General features: G+C 40.8%; 1 protein-coding gene across 3 annotated transcripts in view; it reads left to right on the forward strand.

Moving 5' to 3' along the window:
* Nucleotides 1-24,165, forward strand: part of LOC109430795 (G-protein coupled receptor dmsr-1) — a 505,508-nt gene that overhangs the window by 404,166 nt on the left and 77,177 nt on the right. For all 3 annotated transcript variants that reach the window (XM_062852690.1, XM_062852692.1, XM_062852691.1), the window contains one exon: nucleotides 9,385-9,877. In XM_062852690.1, coding sequence (XP_062708674.1) covers nucleotides 9,443-9,877 — 435 coding nt within the window. In that variant the 5' untranslated portion in view covers nucleotides 9,385-9,442. The remainder of the gene's footprint in view (nucleotides 1-9,384; nucleotides 9,878-24,165) is intronic.

A 24,165-nucleotide genomic window follows, 5' to 3' on the forward strand; every position in this document is an offset into this window, starting at 1 on the left:
TACCCGGGTACCCAGCTCCCATTTAAAAACCACGGTGTAGAAAAAAGCAAAAAAAATTGTCGGACACATAACGGTTAAATATTTTTGTGAAAAAAAAACATAGGTTTTTGAAGACTGTTTACGGTTTCCTATTTCTTAGAATTAACCTGAATTAACTATCAATCACTGCCTTCATGTTATCTGCACGTACGTGGAGCCTAGAAATATAAAGAAAAAAAAATGGAAGATATAGTATTTTTGTTGGAGGAAAATCGAGTTTTATGTCAGCTGACCCATCTTGTCCTCGTTAAAACGAGGTGAGGCAAGATGGATCATGTTTTGAAAATCGTTTGTCAAGAATCTGGTTTTAAACTTTATGACCTTTCTAGCATCTTATTTCTTAGCTGCCTAGTGTATCAGAGAGTCGTGATAGAAAACAGAGAAATGCGATTCATACTAAGAAAATTATAAGGATCCATTACTTGGCTGACCCATCTTACCCAAACCTTTCCCCTAACCATTCCATATACATGAGTTTACGTACAAAATTATTTTTGTTTGTTTGTTTACTATAATTGTCAATGCCCGTTTAGCCCAAAAACACTCATGCAAATATAGTTTCCACTGTTCGTTTGGGTTCTTCTCTTGATTGTGAAAAGAGATGTTAGACGAATTTAGACTAATCTTATAATATTAACTGTGTAGTTCAGCTAATGTGAACCTATTATTTGATTATCTTTTGAAATGTTGACTAAATCATCAGTTTTACGATAATTTTGAGCTGATTTTCTTCACGTAGTAAAATTGAGCCATTTTTAAGTCTATTAAATAACAGATCCCAAACTGCAATTGAAGTTTTGTTTGGGACTAAAAAATATCCAGCGTGTTAACCCGAATAAAAAATACAGTAGAAAAACCAAACGAGATATTGTAACAGTACTATTTAGAACCATATTTTTACAATAGACACCACTGTAGAAATGAAAATACAAAAACAATAAGATGTAATGTAGACACCATACAGTAAATTGTAAATAAGATTTTTACAATATACTATACGAGTTGTTAAGTATCGTAACAATATAAAAACATATTTTTCTCCATATATATTTTTTTGCAAAACCATACAATATATTGTAAATGAATTGTTCCAAATACTGATACGTGGGTTTTAATATACCGTACATTGTATGGTACACGTATGGTGTCAAACAATTAAATGCACCGTAAATGTATTGTGTTTAATTGTAATTTCACTACTGGTTATAAATTTAATCAAATGGTTTGGAATGGTTCTCTTATGTTATGTTATAAACCATATAATGTTATATTATCTTGCCATTTTCCTCCTGTTAATGGCATCTTAGGCTTACTAGCATTATAAGAATGCGCTTTGGGAATTATCCAGAGCATTTTGGATAACCTTTCATATATTGGATCGCCCACGTCTAAGTCTGAGTAGTCTCTGATTGCATTAACAGTTGAAGCTTAGGCTCTCATGCCCCACCAGCCAGATAACCGGGTTTTGAAAACTAAGCATTATTTGTGGCAACACTTTGAGCGGCATGATGGAACTATGCCGAGCGCGCTAAGTATTATTAGACCACTAATGTAGTTGTATGAAGTGGGTGACGAGGTACATAAGTATCATTACAGCGTGCTTAACCGTTATTGCAATATTGAGGCTCCAGCTTGACTAAAGTTAGAAATACACGGGGAAATACATCACAACTCATGAGAAAACTGTCAAGTTCGATTCAAGTATAAGTTAGGTTAAAAAGCGAACCCGCAGACGAACCTATATTAGAAGTTCTTTCAGTGTTCAGTCCAGTCCGTATGTTAAAGATGGCTCTACGTCAAAGATAAAGATCGTCATTCGTATTCCTCTCATCGCACTCTACATACCTAACCCACCATATCTCTTAGATCTACAGTTCTTAAGACATCAGGTTTACTACTGATTTAAACATTTTATTGACTTTAAATTGGTGTTTCAACTTATTCACTTTTTTCTTCTTTCCTTTCCTTTGCATCAAAAAATTTTGAAAAATCAAAAAAAAAAATGAATAAACAATTTAAAATGCACGGACAAATAAAATTTCGGAAAAGTGAATGGTTCAAACGTAAGAAAAACAGTATAATATATTGTTACACACGAATCGAATGGTAATGTATAGTAGCTACAATGTGCAAAGCCTTTAGCGAACGATTTCATTACAATACACATTATTGTAGCTGGTACACTGTATGGTGCAGGAATGGTTTTCATCAAACACCCTATGGTTAGTTTTTATCCGGGAAGTGCCCCACACAATGCATACGTTTGCGTGTGCGTGACAGTAGTTTGACACATTTCCCATGGGAAAACTGTCAAAAAACGCAAACCTCGACGAAACGGACGCTTCCAGGCTGTTCCAGGCTAGTCTTTTCTAGTATGCGTAAACCGGAAAAGAAGTTCGATATATGTTGTTATCAAGCAGAAAAAAAGAAATTGCAGGTGGCTATATAGTTTCTACTTCTTTATAAAAGGTTAATTTTAATATATCGTAGGAATGAAAACCATATAGCGGTATCAATCAAAGACATCCTTCCGGTTGAAATGTTAGCTAGTGAAAAGAAACAAATGTGTTTCAAATGTTGAATAATTAATTATTATAAAGACACACAAATTAAAAAATATCTTGTTTATTTCATAGAAAAGAAAGATTGCTCACTTATTGTCATGGAAAATTCAGACAGAACATTTTTCCCGCTTTTATGATCAGTATATACTTTTTTAAATTACTTTGAATAAATTTCCCGTGAGTTCGGTTACAGTTTTTTTGCTTTTATTTTATAACTTAAAAATTTCATGGAACACTTTCCCCAGCTCATGTTTTATCAGATTCCTTAGAAAATTTACATATGTTTTCACAGAAAAACATTGTTTCTAAGATGCTTCCTTCTTGAGTTATGACTTTTCAATGACAAGGCTTGTTTGGAGCTTTTATATTTTTTCGGATTGCTACGATAATTGACTAGAGTTTTTGCTTAAAAATGTTTCAACGGTGCTTTGATATTGAGTTATATTTTTGGAAGTTGGTGGTGCCTTGGAAAAATAAAAAAAAAAAATCTTTTTTATTTTTCCGGCAACTCAGAATTTTAATGTTTTTTTTTGTGTATATGGAACACAGGAATTTAAATCCTTTCGGCCTAATTTGTACGATAGTGATGATGATTCTTAAAGTATTTCAGCATGCGTTCTATGTGTGGCATGTTGAGGACTATAGGCTATCCGTGTTCAGAATAATTGCGATATCTCCACTTTTTTGTAAATTATTGGGCAACATAGAAAAGGGGCGATTTAGTGAGTTTTTGGTGGCAAAGTGTACAGGCCGCGTTTTCATTCGGTCGTCGTCGTCGTCTATTTGACTGCTCATCTTCGTACGGGGCGATTAATGATACGATAGATGCAACAAACAACATTTTTTTGCGATTTTAGTCAACAGACATTGAAATGTTCGTCACGTCAAGTGTCGGCCCAAGTTCCAAAGCCACGTTGGTTCAAATCACTTTATTTTCTCTTTCGTTAATTTTCGCACTTCGAAAACTATCTGAATGGTTCGTCATCTTCGATGTCGGCATGTGTTTTGTTTTAGTCCAAATGAAAATAAGTGGTTTGATATTAATAGGGTTGCATGAATCACTCCACTTACCAAAGTGAACTCATATCATGCGCCCTTTCCCCTCCCCACTAACAAAAAGTCCTTCCCATGACAGACGTGGAGACGCAGAGGTGATCTCGGTCTTTAGTAAGCATCGCACGTCATAATAACATTCCTTTCCTTCCTCGATGACCGTAAGGACGTGGCCGGCGCCGTTATTGACCTAATAAAGTTTGGAATTCTCGAAGATGCACATTGAGGACGGTAAGCTACTCCCAAGCTCCGTCTGTTGGTTCCTTGTGCAACTTCGATTGTTCTGGTCAATCACGGAGTAGCAACTACGAATAGTACGGTCATCTATGCTCATGCTCATGCTCATTATTGGGCAACATAGAAAAGGTTTGCTTTAAATCATTGTGTTTTTTTTTTACACGAGAGATACGAATCGTTTGAAAAACACGTAAGAAACAGTGTTAATTCACGGAATCGTGTAAGATACTGTGATAATTCGGGAACAATAGTATAGTATCAACTCACGATCTTGAAACTCTTCGCAGATTGGCCTCGTACGCATTCTGTTATTTTTCAACGTCCGCGATGAAATGCATTGTGTGTTCATTTGTCGGTAGTTTTTTTTTTGTAATACATGGAATTGCAGCAGCATAACACATATGCTTAGAAAGAGCTCAAGAGACGATTCTCCATATAGGTGATAATCATTATTGCATTAACCTTGTAACGGTTTAACTAATAATAACAACAGGTTTGTGATCCTCATTCCGTATACTCATTCGTTGATCGGCAAGTAGACATGTGCTAAAAATTCATGAAAACACGTGCTCAAAACAGCAGTCCAATAAATTTAAATTGGCTTTGATTTATGAAACATAAATACAGAACGCACTTTATGGATTGATTTCGCTCAAGGTATATTGCTTGTTGACTGTTTTACAACTCTTGCCTTTCATGCGACAAAACCAACAGTCACCTTCAGTTTGCACATCGACATTCAGGTTTTGTAGATGGTTATCAGGTATCAGAAGGCCGGCTCCAGAGGCACGTTATCCTCCATTTGGGACATTTGTGCCATCGCCAAAATAACAGCCTATTTCATCATCTACCTGAGGGAAAAGGAAGGAAAAAGGATTTGGATGGGGATAGGAACAGGTAGGGAAATAGGAAAAAATACCCTGGAAGAGGGTACTAACGCACAAGCGTACCACAATGGGTTCAAACAGCGCCCTGAAAAGGGCACTGTAATAACGCATAAAGCGAAAGAGAGCCTATAGCTCTTTACCACAGCGGGTTAAGAACAACAGAATATCCTGAAGATTCAGGTTTCTGAAGTCAGTTTCACTTAATAAGTGTTTACCAAATACTCGGAAACGCAGTTGCGCGAAAACTGGACAGTTACATATCAAATGATACGAAGTTCCATAATCGGATTCACAGCTATCACAGGCAAATGAATCAGCTTGCTGAATATTCGCCATGTGATAGCTGAGTCGGCAGTGGCCCAGTCAATGCTTTGACCAGCATGCTGCAATTCTGGTTAGACAGATTAGTTAGATACATCGCCACCCGTAGAGATGGCTCAGCACTATACAATTTGGTTTGACGACATGACTCCAAACTATTCCAATATTGTCTGTGTTGAGTGACAGCCCAGGTGTGAATCTGAAGCTTAATCCAACACTTCGATATCGGAATAGCTGGCTCAGGGCCAATGAAGTCATGTGATGCTCCAGAGCGAGCTAACTCATCAGCCAATTCATTTCCAGCGATGGAAGAATGACCAGGTACCCATAGAAGGTGAACAGCGTTTGCTGAATTCAGCTCCTCGATTTGAGTTCGACAAGCGATAACTATCTTCGACCTGGAGTTGGCCGAAGCAAGTGCTTTAAAAGCAGCCTGGCTATCTGAACAGAAGTATATTACTTTGCCCATTACGTGCTGCTGAAGTGCTGATTGCACTCCGCACATAAGAGCAAAGATTTCGGCCTGAAAAACGGTGCAGGGTCCACCAAGTGAGTAAGACTGATACAGCCTTAGCTCACGAGAATAAACATCAGCACCTGGTCGACCTTCGAGAAGGGAGCCATCAGTGTAACATACGATGCCGTCTGAAATACTTTCCAGATCACCAGATGTCCACTCTTCCCGGGAAGGGAATTTCGTGGAAAATGTCCTATATGGAAAATTACAAGCAATTATAAGATCACTTGGAGCAAGGACAATTTTGTCCCAATTCACTAAAAGTGGAAACAACGAGGTGTGTGTTGATGTGCGGTTCACAGGAGTTTCCTCTAGTAGACCGAGTACCCTTAACCGGTAAGTGCAAGAAAGGGCTTCTTGTTTGAGATGAATGTGTAGTGGGGCAACGTCAAAGAGAACTTCTAGCGCTGCCGTAGGAGTTGAAGAGAACGCTCCAGACATCGCCATTAAGCACACCCTTTGGAGATGGCCTAATTTTGATTGGACCGTTCTCACTTCACCCTTTTTCCACCACACAAGACATCCATAAGCCAATATTGGCCGAACCACAGTTGTGTAAATCCATTTGATATACTTGGGTTTTAGACCCCAAGTTGTACCAAAAGTACGCCGGCATTGCCCGAAGGCCATACAAGCTTTCTTGATTCTGAACTCAATGTGAGGTGTCCAGGAAAGCTTGGAATCAAGAATGACTCCAACGTACTTTACCTGTTCAGTCACATCGATTTCAGAATCAAAGAGACGCAAAGGTCGAACGCCATTACGGTTTCGCCTTTCCGTGAAAAGAACAATAGATGTTTTACTCGGATTAACCGAAAGGCCATATTGGCGACACCAACCCTCAACTACCTGAAGGGCGTTTTGCATCAGGTCGAAAAGGGTGCTGATGCACATACCAACTAACAATGTTAGGTAGTCGTCGGCAAAACCATAAGTAGGAAAACCGCTATTATTGAGCTGCCTCAATAGCGTATCTGCTACGAGATTCCACAAAAGTGGTGATAAGACTCCCCCTTGAGGGCATCCACAAACACTCAATTTCCTAATCCCTGCTAGACGCAATGTCGAGAAGAGATATCGGTTTTTGAGCATTTGGTGAATCCAATTGGAAATCATTGGAGATATACCATGACTCCGTGCGGCTTCCAATATGGCATCGAAAGGCACGTTGTCAAAGGCACCCTCGATATCTAAGAAAACACCCAAACAAGATTGCTTTTGAGCGAATGCTTTCTCGATATCGTAAACAACCTTGTGTAAAAGAGTCACAGTGGACTTACCAGATTGGTAGGCATGTTGGTTCACATGAAGAGGCACGTTGGCCAGATGAACATCACGGATGTGATGATCCACAATGCGTTCTAAGCATTTCAGAAGAAAAGAGGTCAAACTGATAGGTCTGAAACTCTTTGCTTCTTCATACGACGCACGACCAACTTTCGGAATAAACTTCACAGTAATATCCCTCCAGGATTTGGGAATATACCCTGTAGCAAAACTGCAAACAAGTAGTTTTTTCAAAACAAGTTTGAAATAATCAAATCCCTTCTGAAGCAAAATAGGATAAATCCCATCTGCCCCAGGAGATTTGAAAGGAGCAAAGCTATTAAGAGCCCACTCAATCGATTCTATAGTTACAATACTCCGAGCCGAAGCTAAAGAATCATAACTACAAGAAAAGACATCAGGATCATCCGAAGATGTAATATCCACACATCCAGGGAAGTGTGTGCTGAATAAGCATTCCAGAACTTCCTCATCAGAGGAAGTCAGATCGCCATTTGGAAAACGTAGTTCGTTCACCCGGAAATCCTTAGATTTCGCAAGGATTTTGTTTAACCGACTGACTTCACTCAAGCTGGAAACATTTGTACAAAGGTTTTTCCAGCCGGATCGTTCAGCAAACCGGAGAGCTTTCCTGTAGGCCTTGCGAGCCGACCTGAAAGCCTCCGAACCAGCCGAACGTCGTCTGTTCCAACTCTTCACCAAGGGGTTCCTCTTGTGATCTTCACAGACCGTAGAGGGCATGCTTCTTCAAAAGCTTCCATGATGAAGCTCGTTGTAGTATCAACGGCATCATCTAAATCACATGGAGTGTCAATGGATGATGAGTATCCATGAAATTTGGTCGCTACCAAATCAGTAAAAAGATCCCAGTTTGTTGACCGAGGATTCCTGAAACGCAATGTATGCGAAGTAACATTTAAATGTTCAAAAAAGATATAGCGATGGTCAGATAAAGATTCTTCATCTGACACATGCCAATTGGTCAGCTCGTGACTAATTCTGATAGAGCAAAGCGTTATATCTAACACTTCCTCTCTAGCAGATACCATGAAGGTTGGGCGGTTGCCTATGTTAAGTAATGCAAGATCTGTACTACTTAAGTACTCCATCAAACTGGAGCCTCTTAAGTTAATGTCTGAGCTGCCCCAGATAATATGGTGAGCATTAGCATCACTGCCAACAATTAGCGGAAGGCCTTTTGAAGTGCAGTATGCGATGACTTGTTTGAAAGCATCCGTAGGGGATGGTTCATCATGCGGTAAATACACAGAACAATAGACGTATTTCCTGTTGAGGTTTCCAACAGATACATCAATTGTGATAACACATACATCTCTGGTGGTTAGTTCAGAGATGAGTGCAGCAACGATTGCGTTGTTGACAAGCACACATGCTCGAGGCATGACACGCGAGTTTGCCATTTCATGTTTACTGAAAGTGGCAAACACCGGGTTCACAAGGTTTCCTAGATAGAAATTTCCCTTACGAAAGTAAGGTTCTTGTAACAAGGCCACTTGGGCTGTACCATTTTGCATAAGTCTGCAAAGATTGATCGTTGCTGTTCTTTTATGCTGAAGATTAATCTGAGCTATTCTAACCGTAGCCACTGCCCAAACTAGGTAAGATTGAGCTCTTCGCAACAACAGCACAACAAAGAACAGCAACAATAAAACCAAATCGGTATCGATTGGAAAACGCCAAAGGCGAGGATACACAGAATACACTGTGTAAATCGCATAATGCGGAACTATATAGGTGAAAATTTAAACTAATTAACAACATCTTCATAATCCCGCCCTTATTTAGTCTCAAGTGAGACTAAAGAAGGGCAGCTGATTGTTTCGGAGAAACACAAGGTCCACTGCTCCATTGCTCCGGTTAGCGCAGTAAAAGCTACATACTGTGGAGGGCGCCCTGGTACTCCACAGGCTCCGTTAGCGGTTAGGTTTTTATTAGACCCCCCTAGCCATTCATTCCTAGTAGACATGTGCTAAAAATTCATGAAAACACGTGCTCAAAACAACAGTCCAATAAATTTAAATTGGCTTTGATTTATGAAACATAAATACAGAACGCACTTTATGGATTGATTTCGCTCAGGGTCTATTGCTTGTTGACTGTTTTACAATGCTTGCCTTTCATGCGACAAAACCGACAGCCATCAATTTGCACATCGACATTCAGGTTTTGTAGATGGTTACGTTATGAACCAAATAAATTAAATATTTTTACACCTTGATATTCGATTCGAGTAGGTATGTGAACATTAACACAGATTAGTGAAGTAACCAAAATTGTCGAAAAATTACCACATCATGAAATAGTGAATAGTGAATTTGAACAGCAAAATTAGAAAATTTGGAAAATTATTTGCTTAGATATAAAATATTTGGGTGTAATTGATGTGGAACAACATTTTCCCAGCAAAAACTCCAAATGTAGCACTCTAACGAGATTTGTTTTCTTTTGCTCGTTGCAGGACCGCGCGCTGTTTTGCGGCGTAGCCACCATGGCGCCCAAATTGTTGATGTTGGTCGATGCATCATCGGGTAGGCGTCAGGCGTAAAATGCTGAGCGTAGACGAGCGAGTGCTGGAATGGTTGCACTTTATCTACCACAACGACTCCTCCACCTCCTCCCCGGTCCTGAGCGCGGACGAATTCCGCCGCCGCCTATTCTCGATCCTCGATTCCAACGTCACCAGCGGCATGAACGGTTCCAGCAAACTCTATCGAACGGCGTTCGAGTTCCACAACATTTCGGAGCACAACATCACCCAAGAGTACGTTAACGATTTCCTGGAAAAGCTGTTCCAATCGTTGAACCGTGTGAACCGCACGACCACCACGAGCACCGACATCAGCTGGAGTGTCGACGATGGAGAGCTGGCCAATTGTAGCTTCTACTGTCGGGGAACGATGCGGGATGTGCTGCTGGACTACAAAATTCTGCATGGATACATTGCTCTGGTGGTAAGTGGCATTTAATAACCGCATAACTTTTAGTTATTCTTGTTGGCTCTATGTGTCCCTACTGAAATTTTACTTGATTATTCAGTTAACTGTTCATGCTAGCGCCTCCTACCTGTCATTGTACAATATGCATTGAGACGACGTAACCGCCCAATAATGAAAATAATTAACGGATTTTTTCGCTCAAAAAATTTCCCACTGCCTCCAGAAAAAAATGAATCCCTTGTTTTCAACCTCTTTTTTTTCTTATTTTAGTTAAGTCACTGAAATACAGGGGATAGGCAAAATCATCGGTACAGGCAAAATTTTCACTTTCCAAAAAATGGCAAAACGGCTGTAACTTCTTAAGAAAGTGTATCAAAAAATCTCATATTTTTTGCTATAAGTTGATGAACTAGTTGTGTATTAGTGGTCCAAATTTGGAAAAAATCGGGCTATTCTTCACGAAGTTAGAAAGATTATAGAAAAAGGTATAATTGTCCTATAGCCAAATTTGAGATGTTTTTCTTCTTCTTCTTTATGGCTCTACGTCCCCACTGGGACTTGGTCTGCCTCGCTTCAACTTAGTGTTCTTTGGGCATTTCCACAGTTACCGTGAAACGGGTTGAATAGAAACAATGGGGCGAATAGAAACAAATAACTTTTTGTAAAAGATATGGCAATTATGTTTTAAAATTCATCAAAACTTAATTTCATTATCTAGTTGAATGCTACCAGTGTTTCAATAAACCTTTTTTGGAAGATAATTCCGTCAATTTTTCTGTGAAAAATTTTAAAAGCAAAGTATTGATTTACAGGCAATAAAACTTCCGCCATTAAAATTGCGTTTTATCGATTTGGTATGTATTCACAGACTAAAGTATTTTTCGACATTCGACATTTTTTTCTTCACTTGGTGAATTGTTATAATCTAGTCTTAGAGTTTAATTTGAATTAAAAGTTATTTCTGTCTTGAAATTGAAAAAAAATATCGAAACTTGTTTAAAGCTGTTTCTATTCGCTCCATTGCGGGGCAAATAGAAACAAGCAACCTTTTTTCAAATAAGGTAATGAAATAAAAAATTGTTTTTGAATCCTAATTACTGCAATTAAAGAGGGAGATGGGACCCAAAGTTGAGACCCTTGCAACTGACTTTATTGCGCACGGTTCCAGAAGTACTTGCCTAAGTATGCTGGAAAGTGTTTCTATTCGCCCCGTTTTACGGTATTAAATTGAAGCGCTTTCTTTGCCTGCTATTGCATGAATTTGTATATTGTGAGGTAAGCACAATGATACACTATGCCCAGGGAGTCGAAATAATTTTCCCGACGCGTAATTCCTAACACAGAAGCACATTATGAAGATTGAATTATTTTTCTAAAATAAAACCAAATTATCCAAAACTTCAACATCGTTGCAAAATTCGAGATGGTAATTATAGTTCATTTAAATTCTTTCTAATTGACTTCAACATAAATATGTTTTGAAAGAAAGTATCAAAATAGCCTGCAAAACCATATAACGCTCTTGAAACTCTCGGAAACACCCTAGATCACATATGAAAGCCCCTGGAACACTAATGGAAACCCCTGGAACGCCCATGGTACCCGTTTAATACCCTGTAACGCCCCTAGAACACATCTGAAGCCCCTGGATCACTCCTGAAACTCCCTGTAACGCTCTTGGAACGCCCCTGAAATGCGACTAGGTAAACTGAAAAGAAATCTGACAATCATGCTTACATTTACGGGTCTTCAGTTAGCCTGGTGGTTAAGACTATGGATCGCCAATCCGGAGACGGCGGGTTCGATTCCCGTTCCGGTCGGGAAAATTTTCTCGACTCCCTGGGCATAGTGTAAGTATCATTGTCCTTGCCTCACAATGTACAAATTCATGCAATGGCAGGCAAAGAAAGCCCTTCAATTAATAACTGTGGAAGTGCTTAAAGAACACTAAGTTGAAGTGAGGCAGGCCAAGTCCCAGTGGAGACGTAGAGCCATAAAGAAGAAGAAGAAGAAGCTTACATTTTGGGTTATGACAGTGTTTAACAATTGGATCATAGATGCATAGTGAAAGTGTGATAAAAAATATGTTTTTAAATGAAATAACAATGGAAATATTATTTTATACAATGTTAAAAAGTAAAGGACTTCCAGTTCTTGTAGTGTGGTTTGATATTCGGTTTGCCAGAAAAGCTTGTTAAAAATAATCTTAAAAATAGTACAGTTTCCCTATTTAATCAAATTAGTGCAATATCGTGGCACACATGTATACGCAATACGCATCTACATACATCATACGTTTACATTGAGCGAGAATTACTTAATTAATTGGAATTAATACTCAATTCGATTTACATCAAAACTTTCAGAAACTGTTCAACAATTGGCGAATAACCCTATAAGCTACACATAATTGAGTATTCCTGGTAAATATGGCCATTTTTGTGAACGCAACCAAAAGTTATACAATATATATGGGTAATTTTCCAATTGTTGCACGGCTAAAGATTCGCCAATTATTGCACACCTCATAAGAATAACATGGAGTGTGCAACAATAGGCGAGTTTTTAGCCGTGCAATAATTGGAAAATTACCCTATGTGTCTTATTTTTCGAAAACGGTCTCATATGTTAATCAGGAGGTCATGGCTTGGCCAGCGGTCGTACTTGCGTTAGAGCTGCGCGTAGAATGTGTTCTTGTCATCATAAAGTGCTTCCGGAGTGAAGGATGTGTACGTCTATTATGCTGGAGTTGAAGAATCGGCCCGTGATCCTCAACCTGCACATTCTTTTGTCAATAGGTCAATTTGGCTTTAGAGGGGGTTTTAACTTTAGACAATCCCCACCCCACCCCCCGTTTCCGTTTCCGGCTTTTCGGGCCCGTATGAAGTTGATCACCAATATTAACTTCTTTTCCCGATCAGCCTAGAAAGCTGTGTAGTGTCGGTAGCGGTTGGTTCAACTGGCTAAGAATAGCACTACGGACCGCCTGTTCCAGTGGTAGGAGTCCACTAATCAGGTGACCCCTAATTCAAGGTGTTATGCGGCTTTACGCTTACCGTGCCTAGGAATGAATGGTTAGAGGGGTCTTATAAAAACCTAATCGCAGCCTGTGGAGTACCAGAGCACCCTCCACAGTATGTTGCCCTTACTGCGCTAACCGGAGCAATAGTGCGGTGGACCTTGTGTTTCTCCGAGACAATCAGCTGCCCTTCTTCAATCTCATACTTGAGGCTGAATAAGGGCGGGATTATGAAGATGTTGTTAATTAGTTTAAATTTTCACCTATATGGTTTCGCATTATGCGTTTCACACAGTGTATTCTGTGCATTCTCGCCTTTGGCGCACTCAAATCGATACCGATCTGGCTTTATTGTTGCTGTTCTTTTTTGTGCTGTGATTGTTAAGAGTTTAATCTTGCCTAGTTTGGGAAGTGGCTACGGTTAGGATAGCTCAGATCAATGTTCAGCACAAAAGAACAGCAACGATCAATCTTTGTAGATTTATGCAAAATGGTACAGCCCAAGTGGCGTTAGTCCAAGGACCTTACTTTCGTAAGGGGAATTTCTATCTAGGAAACCTTGTGAATCCGGTGTTTGCTACTTTCAGTAAAAATGAAATGGCAAACTCACGTGTCATGTCTCGAGCATGTGTGCTTGTCAACAACGCAATCGTTGCTGCACTCATCTCTGAACTAACTACTAGAGATGTACGTGCTATCACAATCGATGTATCTGTTGGAAACCTCAACAGGAAATACGTCTATTGTTCGGTTTATTTACCGCTTGATGAACCATCCCCTACGGATGCTTCCAAGCAAGTCATTGCATACTGCACTTCAAAAGGCCTTCTGCTAATTGTTGGTAGTGATGCAAATGCTCAGCATATAATCTGGGGCAGCTCAGACATCAATTTGAGAGGCTCCAGTTTGATGGAATACTTAAGTAGTACAGATCTTGGATTACTTAACATAGGCAACCGCCCAACCTTCATGGTATCTGCTAGAGAGGAAGTGTTAGACATAACGCTTTGCTCTAGCAGAATTAGTCACGAGCTGACCAATTGGCATGCGTCAGATGAAGAATCTTTATCTGACCATCGCTACATCTTGTTTGGACATGTGAATGTTACTTCGCAAACTTTGCGTTTCAGGAACCCCGGTCAATCAACTGGGATCTCTTTACCGATTTGGTTGCAGCCAAATTTCATGGATATTAACCATCCATTGACAATCCAAGTGATTCGTTTATACCACAACGGCCTTCATCATGGAAGCTTTTGAAGAAGCTTGCCCTCTGCGGTCTGTGAAGATCACAAGAGGAACCCCTTCTTGGTGGAACTCTGATCTCGCGAAGCTCAGGAAACAATGTAAAAAGAGTTGGAACAGACGACGTTCTGCTGGATCGGAGGCTTTCAGGTCGGCTCGCAAGGCCTACCAGAAAGCTCTTCGGTCTGCTGAACGATCCGGCTGGAAAAACCTTTGTACAAATGTTTCCAGTCTGAGTGAAGCCAGTCGATTGAACAAAATCCTTGCAAAATCTAAGGATTTTCAAGTGAACGAACTTCGTTTGCCAAATGGTGATTTCATTTCCTCTGATGAGGAAGTTTTGGAATGTTTATTCAGTACACACTTCCCCGGATGTGTGGATATTACATCTTCGGATGAACCTGATGTCTTTTCTTGTAGTTATGACACCGACGAACCGACGTGACAGTGGTGTTTCAAAACTGTCCCCCCTAAATTTAACGGTCGACCAGCAAAGCAAGCGAACGCTTCTGTCAAATCAGCGCAGGCCCGAACCTTTTCCTATCCACCTATCCGCGAGCGGTAATGGCGGCGGCGGGCACAAATAATCGATTCGAATTTTGACGTTTCGTGGGGATAGCAATCGGTTGGCGCCACCAAACGGTGGGTGAAGTGGTGAGAAGGAGAATGAAACTGTTTTGGCTTTCCCCCAAGAAACGTCATAACCCGAACCGGTTAGATATGCCCGCCGCCGCCATTACCGCTCGCGGATAAGTGGATATGAATACACAGGGGTTTGGAGTCAAGCTATCAAAACAATGCGAATCGTTCCCGCTCGGAAATTCCAACTAGAAATCTAGTAGGTATCTACTAGACAAAATAAAATATCTAGTAGACATTTAAGCGGATATCTACTACCAGTCGCATAGAAATCTTCCTCCAGTGCAACATTTTTGTCTACCTCAAATCGGGCGAAAACAATTTCGCCCGCTTTCTAGTCGATATCTCATAGATATCTACTAGACAAGGGTACTAGAAATCGAGTAGCTGTCTAGCAGATCTCTACTAGGCTTAATTTTGTTTATTTTTCTTTTTTATAGTTTTTTTTGCTTTCTAATAAAAAAATAAATAAAATATTTGCTTATGAAAATTTATTGCCCTAAAACATACATGATACAATAATATTAATGGCCTTAACACTATAAAAACTATATTCGGGATTACGTAAGAAGCAACTAATTTTTAAAATTCTACTTATTTCCGGGAGTGATGTTCTTCACGGATCCATACGAAAAGGGATCAGGGATTTTTCAAGGAGTTCCTTCAGAATACCTGCAGGAGCTTCTTCAGATATTTTACCAGGAGCTACTTCATGGATTCCTTTAGAGTTTTCTAAGGATTTCCGTTTTCTCAGGGAATTTTTCAGAAAATTCCTCAAAATCTAGTTGTAATATTTCTTCTTGTATTCTTCCAGGAGATCCTTCATGAATTCTTAATTGAGTTTCTCCAGGGATTCCTCCAAATTTGTTTGAGGTGTTTCCCCAGGAGTTATGTAAAGATTACACAAGGAGCTCCTTCAGGAATTCATCCAGGGCTTCTCCCAAAAGATCCTTCAGGGATTCCTCCAGGAGTTCAATCAAGAATTCCTCCAGGAGTTCCATCAGGGATTCCTCCAGGAGTTCCACCAAGAATTCCTCCCAGAGTTCCATAAGGGATTCCTCCAGGAGTTCAATCAAGCATTTTTCCAGGAGTTCTATCAGGGATTCCTCCAGGAATACCAGCAGGAATTCCTTAAGGAGTTTCATCAGGGATTCCTCCAGGAGTTCCATCAGGGATTCCTCCAGGAGTTCCATCAGGGATTCCTCCAGGAGTTTCCTCAGGGATTCCTCCAGGAGTTCCTTCAGGGATTCCTCCAGAAATTGCTTCAGGGATTCCTCCAGGAGTTCCATTAGGGATTCCTTCAGGAGTTTCATCAGGGATTCCTCCAGGAGTTCCTTCAGGAATTCCTCCAGGAGTTAAATCAAGCATTTCTCCAGGAGTACCATCAGGGATTGCTCCAGGAGTTCCATCAGGGATTCCTCCAGGAGCACCTTCAGGGATTTCTCCAGGAGTTCCTTCAGGGATTCCTCCAGGAGTTCCATTAGGGATTCTTCCAGGAGTTCCTGCAGGGATTCCTCCAGGAGTTTCATCAGGGATTCCTTCAGGAGTTCCATCAGGGATTCCTCCAGGAGTTAAATCAAGCATTTCTCCAGGAGTACCATCTGGGATCGCTCCAGGAGTTCCATCAGAATTCCTCCAGGAGTTTTTTCAGGGATTCCTCCAGGAGTTCCTTCAGGGATTCCTCCAGGAGTTCCTTCAGGGATTCCTTCAGGGATTCCTCCAGAAGTTCCTTCAGGGATTCCTCCAGGAGTTCCTTCAGGGATTTCTCCAGGAGTTCCTTCAGGGATTGCTCCAGGAGTTCCTTCAGGGATTCCTCCAGGAGTTCCTTCAGGGATTCCTCCAGAAGTTCCTTCAGGGATTCCTCCAGGAGTTCCTTTAGGGATTCCTCCAGGAGTTCCATCAGGGATTCCTTCAGGAGTTCTTTCAGGGATTCCTCCAGGAGTTCCATTAGGGATTCCTTCAGGAGTTTCATCAGGGATTCCTCCAGGAGTTCCATCAGGGATTCCTCCAGGAGTTCCTTCAGGGATTTCTCCAGGAGTTCCTTCAGGGATTGCTCCAGGAGTTCCTTCAGGGATTCCTCCAGGAGTTCCTTCAGGGATTCCTCAAGGAGTTCCTTCAGGGATTCCTTCAGGGATTTCTTCAGGAGTTCCTTCAGGGATCCCTCCAGGAGTTCCTTCAGGGATTCCTCCAGGAGTTCCTTCAGGGATTCCTCCAGGAGTTCCTTCAGGGATTCCTCCAGGAGTTCCTTCAGGGATTCCTCCAGGAGTTCCTTCAGGGATTCCTCCAGGAGTTCCTTCAGGGATTCCTCCAGGAGTTCCTTCAGGGATTCCTACAGGAGTTCCTTCAGGGATTCCTACAGGAGTTCCTTCAGGGATTCCTACAGGAGTTCCTTCAGGGATTCCTACAGGAGTTCCTTCAGGGATTCCTACAGGAGTTCCTTCAGGGATTCCTCCAGGAGTTCCTTCAGGGATTCCTCCAGGAGTTCCTTCAGGGATTCCTCCAGGAGTTCCTTCAGGGATTCCTCCAGGAGTTCCTTCAGGGATTCCTCCAGGAGTTCCTTCAAGGATTCCTCCAGGAGTTCCTTCAGGGATTCCTACAGGAGTTCCTTCAGGGATTCCTACAGGAGTTCCTTCAGGGATTCCTACAGGAGTTCCTTCAGGGATTCCTACAGGAGTTCCTTCAGGGATTCCTCCAGGAGTTCCTTCAGGGATTCCTCCAGGAGTTCCTTCAGGGATTCCTCCAGGAGTTCCTTCAGGGATTCCTCCAGGAGTTCCTTCAGGGATTCCTCCAGGAGTTCCTTCAGGGATTCCTCCAGGAGTTCCTTCAGGGATTCCTCCAGGAGTTCCTTCAGGGATTTCTCCAGGAGTTCCTTCAGGGATTCCTCCAGGAGTTCCTTCAGGGATTCCTCCAGGAGTTCCTTCAGGGATTCCTCCAGGAGTTCCTTCAGGGATTCCTCCAGGAGTTCCTTCGGGGATTCCTCCAGGAGTTCCTTCAGGGATTCCTCCAGGAGTTCCTTCAGGGATTCCTCCAGGAGTTCCTTCAGGGATTCCTCCAGGAGTTCCTTCAGGGATTCCTCCAGGAGTTCCTTCAGGGATTCCTCCAGGAGTTCCTTCAGGGATTTCTCCAGGAGTTCCTTCAGGGATTCCTCCAGGAGTTCCTTCAGGGATTCCTCCAGGAGTTCCTTCAGGGATTCCTCCAGGAGTTCCTTCAGGGATTCCTCCAGGAGTTCCTTCAGGGATTCCTCCAGGAGTTCCTTCGGGGATTCCTCCAGGAGTTCCTTCAGGGATTCCTCCAGGAGTTCCTTCAGGGATTCCTCCAGGAGTTCCTTCAGGGATTCCTCCAGGAGTTCCTTCAGGGATTCCTCCAGGAGTTCCTTCAGGGATTCCTCCAGGAGTTCCTTCAGGGATTCCTCCAGGAGTTCCTTCAGGGATTCCTCCAGGAGTTCCTTCAGGGATTCCTCCAGGAGTTCCTTCAGGGATTCCTCCAGGAGTTCCTTCAGGGATTCCTCCAGGAGTTCCTTCAGGGATTCCTCCAGGAGTTCCTTCAGGGATTCCTCCAGGAGTTCCTTCAGGGATTCCTCCAGGAGTTCCTTCAGGGATTCCTCCAGGAGTTCCTTCAGGGATTCCTCCAGGAGTTCCTTCAGGGATTCCTCCAGGAGTTCCTTCAGGGATTCCTCCAGGAGTTCCTTCAGGGATTCCTCCAGGAGTTCCTTCAGGGATTCCTACAGGAGTTCCTTCAGGGATTCCTACAGGAGTTCCTTCAGGGATTCCTCCAGGAGTTCCTTCAGGGATTCCTCCAGGAGTTCCTTCAGGGATTCCTCCAGGAGTTCCTTCAGGGATTCCTCCAGGAGTTCCTTCAGGGATTCCTCCAGGAGTTCCTTCAGGGATTCCTCCAGGAGTTCCTTCAGGGATTCCTCCAGGAGTTCCTTCAGGGATTCCTCCAGGAGTTCCTTCAGGGATTCCTCCAGGAGTTCCTTCAGGGATTCCTCCAGGAGTTCCTTCAGGGATTTCTCCAGGAGTTCCTTCAGGGATTCCTCCAGGAGTTCCTTCGGGGATTCCTCCAGGAGTTCCTTCAGGGATTCCTCCAGGAGTTCCTTCAGGGATTCCTCCAGGAGTTCCTTCAGGGATTCCTCCAGGAGTTCCTTCGGGGATTCCTCCAGGAGTTCCTTCAGGGATTCCTCCAGGAGTTCCTTCAGGGATTCCTCCAGGAGTTCCTTCAGGGATTCCTCCAGGAGTTCCTTCAGGGATTCCTCCAGGAGTTCCTTCAGGGATTCCTCCAGGAGTTCCTTCAGGGATTCCTCCAGGAGTTCCTTCAGGGATTCCTCCAGGAGTTCCTTCAGGGATTCCTCCAGGAGTTCCTTCAGGGATTCCTCCAGGAGTTCCTTCAGGGATTCCTCCAGGAGTTCCTTCAGGGATTCCTCCAGGAGTTCCTTCAGGGATTCCTCCAGGAGTTCCTTCAGGGATTCCTCCAGGAGTTCCTTCAGGGATTCCTCCAGGAGTTCCTTCAGGGATTCCTCCAGGAGTTCCTTCAGGGATTCCTCCAGGAGTTCCTTCAGGGTTTCCTCCAGGAGTTCCTTCAGGGATTCCTCCAGGAGTTCCTTCAGGGATTCCTCCAGGAGTTCCTTCAGGGATTCCTCCAGGAGTTCCTTCAGGGATTCCTCCAGGAGTTCCTTCAGGGATTCCTCCAGGAGTTCCTTCAGGGATTCCTCCAGGAGTTCCTTCAGGGATTCCTCCAGGAGTTCCTTCAGGGATTCCTCCAGGAGTTCCTTCAGGGATTCCTCCAGGAGTTCCTTCAGGGATTCCTCCAGGAGTTCCTTCAGGGATTCCTCCAGGAGTTCCTTCAGGGATTCCTCCAGGAGTTCCTTCAGGGATTCCTCCAGGAGTTCCTTCAGGGATTCCTCCAGGAGTTCCTTCAGGGATTCCTCCAGGAGTTCCTTCAGGGATTCCTCCAGGAGTTCCTTCAGGGATTCCTCCAGGAGTTCCTTCAGGGATTCCTCCAGGAGTTCCTTCGGGGATTCCTCCAGGAGTTCCTTCAGGGATTCCTCCAGGAGTTCCTTCAGGGATTCCTCCAGAAGTTCCTTCAGGGATTCCTCCAGGAGTTCCTTCAGGGATTCCTCCAGGAGTTCCTTCAGGGATTCCTCCAGAAGTTCCTTCAGGGATTCCTCCAGAAGTTCCTTCAGGGATTCCTCCAGAAGTTCCTTCAGGGATTCCTCCAGGAGTTCCTTCAGGGATTCCTCCAGGAGTTCCTTCAGGAGTTCCTTCAGGGATTCCTCCAGGAGTTCCTTCAGGGATTCCTCCAGGAGTACCTTCAGAGATTCATCCAAGAGTTCCTTCAGGAGATCTGTTAGGGATTCCTCCAGGAGATCTGTTAGGGATTCCTCCAGGAGTTCCTTTAGGGATTCTTACAGGAGTTCCTTTAGGGATTCCTTCAGGGATTCTTATCGTAGTTCCTTTAGGTATTTTTTTAGGAGTTCTTTCAGGGATGTATTGAGGTGTTCCTTTGAAAATTCCTCAAGGAGCTACTTTAGAGATTTCTCTTTCTTTCTGGAAATCCTCTTCTCCTTTTTCATGTCGTAACGTCCCCACTGGAATAATGCCTGCCTCTCAGCATAGTGTCCCATGACCATTTCCACAGATTTTAACTAAGATCTTTCTCTGTCAATGACATTTTTGCATGTGTATATCGTGTGGCATTTCTTTTAGAAATTTCTCCATATGTTCCTTAAGGAATTTCTCCGGGGATAACTAAGCGCTACTCCAAGAGTTTCTTCAGAAATTCCTCCTGGAACTCCTTTAGCGATTTCAAAAGAACGTTTCTCAGGGATTGCTCTGGGAGATTCTTCAAAAAATCCTTCAGTAATTCCTCCAGGCGTTCCATCAAGGAATCACCCAAAAGTTCCTCAAGAGATTCTTCTAGGAATACTTCAGCATTTTGCCCCAGGAGTAACTTTAGGGATTCTCCGGGAGTTCTTGTGACTCTTCCAGAACCTCCTTCAAAGATTCCGTCATAAGTCCGGCAGGGATTCTTCTAGTAGGGTCTGGGACCATTTGGGCAGGGGCAGTAGCATTGCGGAATATATTTAAATAATGCCTGAAAATCCCTAAGGATTCTCAGAAATTCCCAGTCATCTGGAATGTATTCTTAAAACTAAAAAATATATTCTCAATCATTCATAGAAATCCGTAGCATTGCGGAAAATATTTAAATAATTCCTGAAAATCCCTAAAGATTCTCAGAAATTCCCAATCATCTGGGATGTATTCTAAAAACTAAAAAAAATATTCTCAATCATTTATAGAAATCAGTAGCATTGCGAAATACATTTAAATAATTCCTAACAATCCCTAAGGATTCTCAGAAATTCCCAGTCATCTGGGATGTATTCTAGAAACTAAAAAAATCTCTTAAATCATTTATAGAAATCCGTAGCATTGCGGAAAATATTTAAATAATTCCTGAAAATCCCTAAGGGTTCTCAGAAATTCCCAGTCATCTGGAATGTATTCTAAAAACTAAAAAAATATTCTCAATCATTTATAGAAATCCGTAGCATTGCGGAAAATATTTAAATAATTCCTGAAAATCCCTAAGGGTTCTCAGAAATTCCCAGTCATCTGGGATGTATTCTAAAAGCTAAACAAATCTCCTAAATCATTTATAGAAATCCGTAGCATTGCGGAAAATATTTAAATAATTCCTGAAAATTCCTAAGGGTTCTCAGAAATTCCCAGTCATCTGGGATGTATTCTAGAAACTAAAAAAATCTTCTCAATCATTTATAGAAATCAGTAGCATTGCGAAATATATTTAAATAATTCCTAACAATCCCTAAGGATTCTCAGAAATTCCCAGTCATCTGGGATGTATTCTAAAAGCTAAAAAAATCTCCTAAATCATTTATAGAAATCCGTAGCATTGCGGAAAATATTTAAATAATTCCTGAAAATTCCTAAGGGTTCTCAGAAATTCCCAGTCATCTGGAATGTATTCTAAAAACTAAAAAAAATAATCTCAATCATTTATAGAAATCCGTAGCATTGCGGAAAACATTTAAATAATTCCTGAAAATCCCTAAGGGTTCTCAGAAATTCGCAGTCATCTGGGATGTATTCTAAAAATACAAAAAAAAATATTCTCAATCATTTATAGAAATCCGTAGCATTGCGGAAAATATTTAAAAAAATCCTGAAAATCCCTAAGGATTCTCAGAAATTCCCAGTCATCTGGAATGTATACTAAAAACTAAAAAAATATTCTCAATCATTTATAGAAATCCCGTAGCATTGCGGAAATTATTTAAATAATTCCTGAAAATCCCTAAGGATTCTCAGAAATTCCCAGTCATCTGGGATGTATTCTAGAAACTAAAAAAATCTTCTCAATCATTTATAGAAATCAGTAGCATTGCGAAATATATTTAAATAATTCCTAACAATCCCTAAGGATTCTCAGAAATATTCTCAATCATTTATAGAAATCCGTTGCATTGCGGAAAAAAATTAAATAATTCCTGAAAATCCCTAAGGATTCTCAGAAATTCTAAGTCATCTGGGATGTATTCTAAAAACTAAAAAAATATTCTCAATCATTTATAGAAATCCGTAGCATTGCGGAAAATATTTAAATAATTCCTGAAAATCCCTAAGGATTCTCAGAAATTCCCAGTCATCTGGGATGTATTCTAGAAACTAAAAAAATCTTCTCAATCATTTATAGAAATCCGTAGCATTGCGGAAAATATTTAAATAATTCCTGAAAATCCCTAAGGATTCTCAGAAATTCCCAGTCATCTGGGATGTATTCTAGAAACTAAAAAAATCTTCTCAATCATATATAGAAATCCGTAGCATTGCGGAAAATATTTAAATAATTCCTGAAAATCCCTAAGGATTCTCAGAAATTCCCAATCATCTGGGACGTATTCTAAAAACTAAAAAAATATTCTCAATCATTTATAGAAATCCGTAGCATTGCGGAAAATATTTAAATAATTCCTGAAAATCCCTAAGGATTCTCAGAAATTCCCAGTCATCTGGGATGTATTCTAGAAACTAAAAAAATCTTCTCAATCATTTATAGAAATCAGTAGCATTGCGAAATATATTTAAATAATTCCTAACAATCCCTAAGGATTCTCAGAAATATTCACAATCATTTATAGAAATCCGTTGCATTGCGGAAAAAAATTAAATAATTCCTGAAAATCCCTAAGGATTCTCAGAAATTCCCAGTCATCTGGAATGTATACTAAAAACTAAAAAAATATTCTCAATCATTTATAGAAATCCCGTAGCATTGCGGAAATTATTTAAATAATTCCTAAAAATCCCTAAGGATTCTCAGAAATTCCCAGTCATCTGGGATGTATTCTAGAAACTAAAAAAATCTTCTCAATCATTTATAGAAATCAGTAGCATTGCGAAATATATTTAAATAATTCCTAACAATCCCTAAGGATTCTCAGAAATATTCTCAATCATTTATAGAAATCCGTTGCATAGCGGAAAAAAATTAAATAATTCCTGAAAATCCCTAAGGATTCTCAGAAATTCTAAGTCATCTGGGATGTATTCTAAAAACTAAAAAAATATTCTCAATCATTTATAGAAATCCGTAGCATTGCGGAAAATATTTAAATAATTCCTGAAAATCCCTAAGGATTCTCAGAAATTCCCAGTCATCTGGGATGTATTCTAGAAACTAAAAAAATCTTCTCAATCATTTATAGAAATCCGTAGCATTGCGGAAAATATTTAAATAATTCCTGAAAATCCCTAAGGATTCTCAGAAATATTCTCAATCATTTATAGAAATCCGTTGCATTGCGGAAAAAAATTAAATAATTCCTGAAAATCCCTAAGGATTCTCAGAAATTCTAAGTCATCTGGGATGTATTCTAAAAACTAAAAAAATATTCTCAATCATTTATAGAAATCCGTAGCATTGCGGAAAATATTTAAATAATTCCTGAAAATCCCTAAGGATTCTCAGAAATTCCCAGTCATCTGGGATGTATTCTAGAAACTAAAAAAATCTTCTCAATCATTTATAGAAATCCGTAGCATTGCGGAAAATATTTAAATAATTCCTGAAAATCCCTAAGGATTCTCAGAAATTCCCAGTCATCTGGGATGTATTCTAGAAACTAAAAAAATCTTCTCAATCATTTATAGAAATCCGTAGCATTGCGGAAAATATTTAAATAATTCCTGAAAATCCCTAAGGATTCTCAGAAATTCCCAATCATCTGGGATGTATTCTAAAAACTAAAAAAATATTCTCAATCATTTATAGAAATCCGTAGCATTGCGGAAAATATTTAAATAATTCCTGAAAATCCCTAAGGATTCTCAGAAATTCCCAGTCATCTGGGATGTATTCTAGAAACTAAAAAAATCTT

This window comes from Aedes albopictus, chromosome 2 (assembly GCF_035046485.1).
Source record: "Aedes albopictus strain Foshan chromosome 2, AalbF5, whole genome shotgun sequence".
Taxonomy (NCBI): domain Eukaryota; kingdom Metazoa; phylum Arthropoda; class Insecta; order Diptera; family Culicidae; genus Aedes; species Aedes albopictus.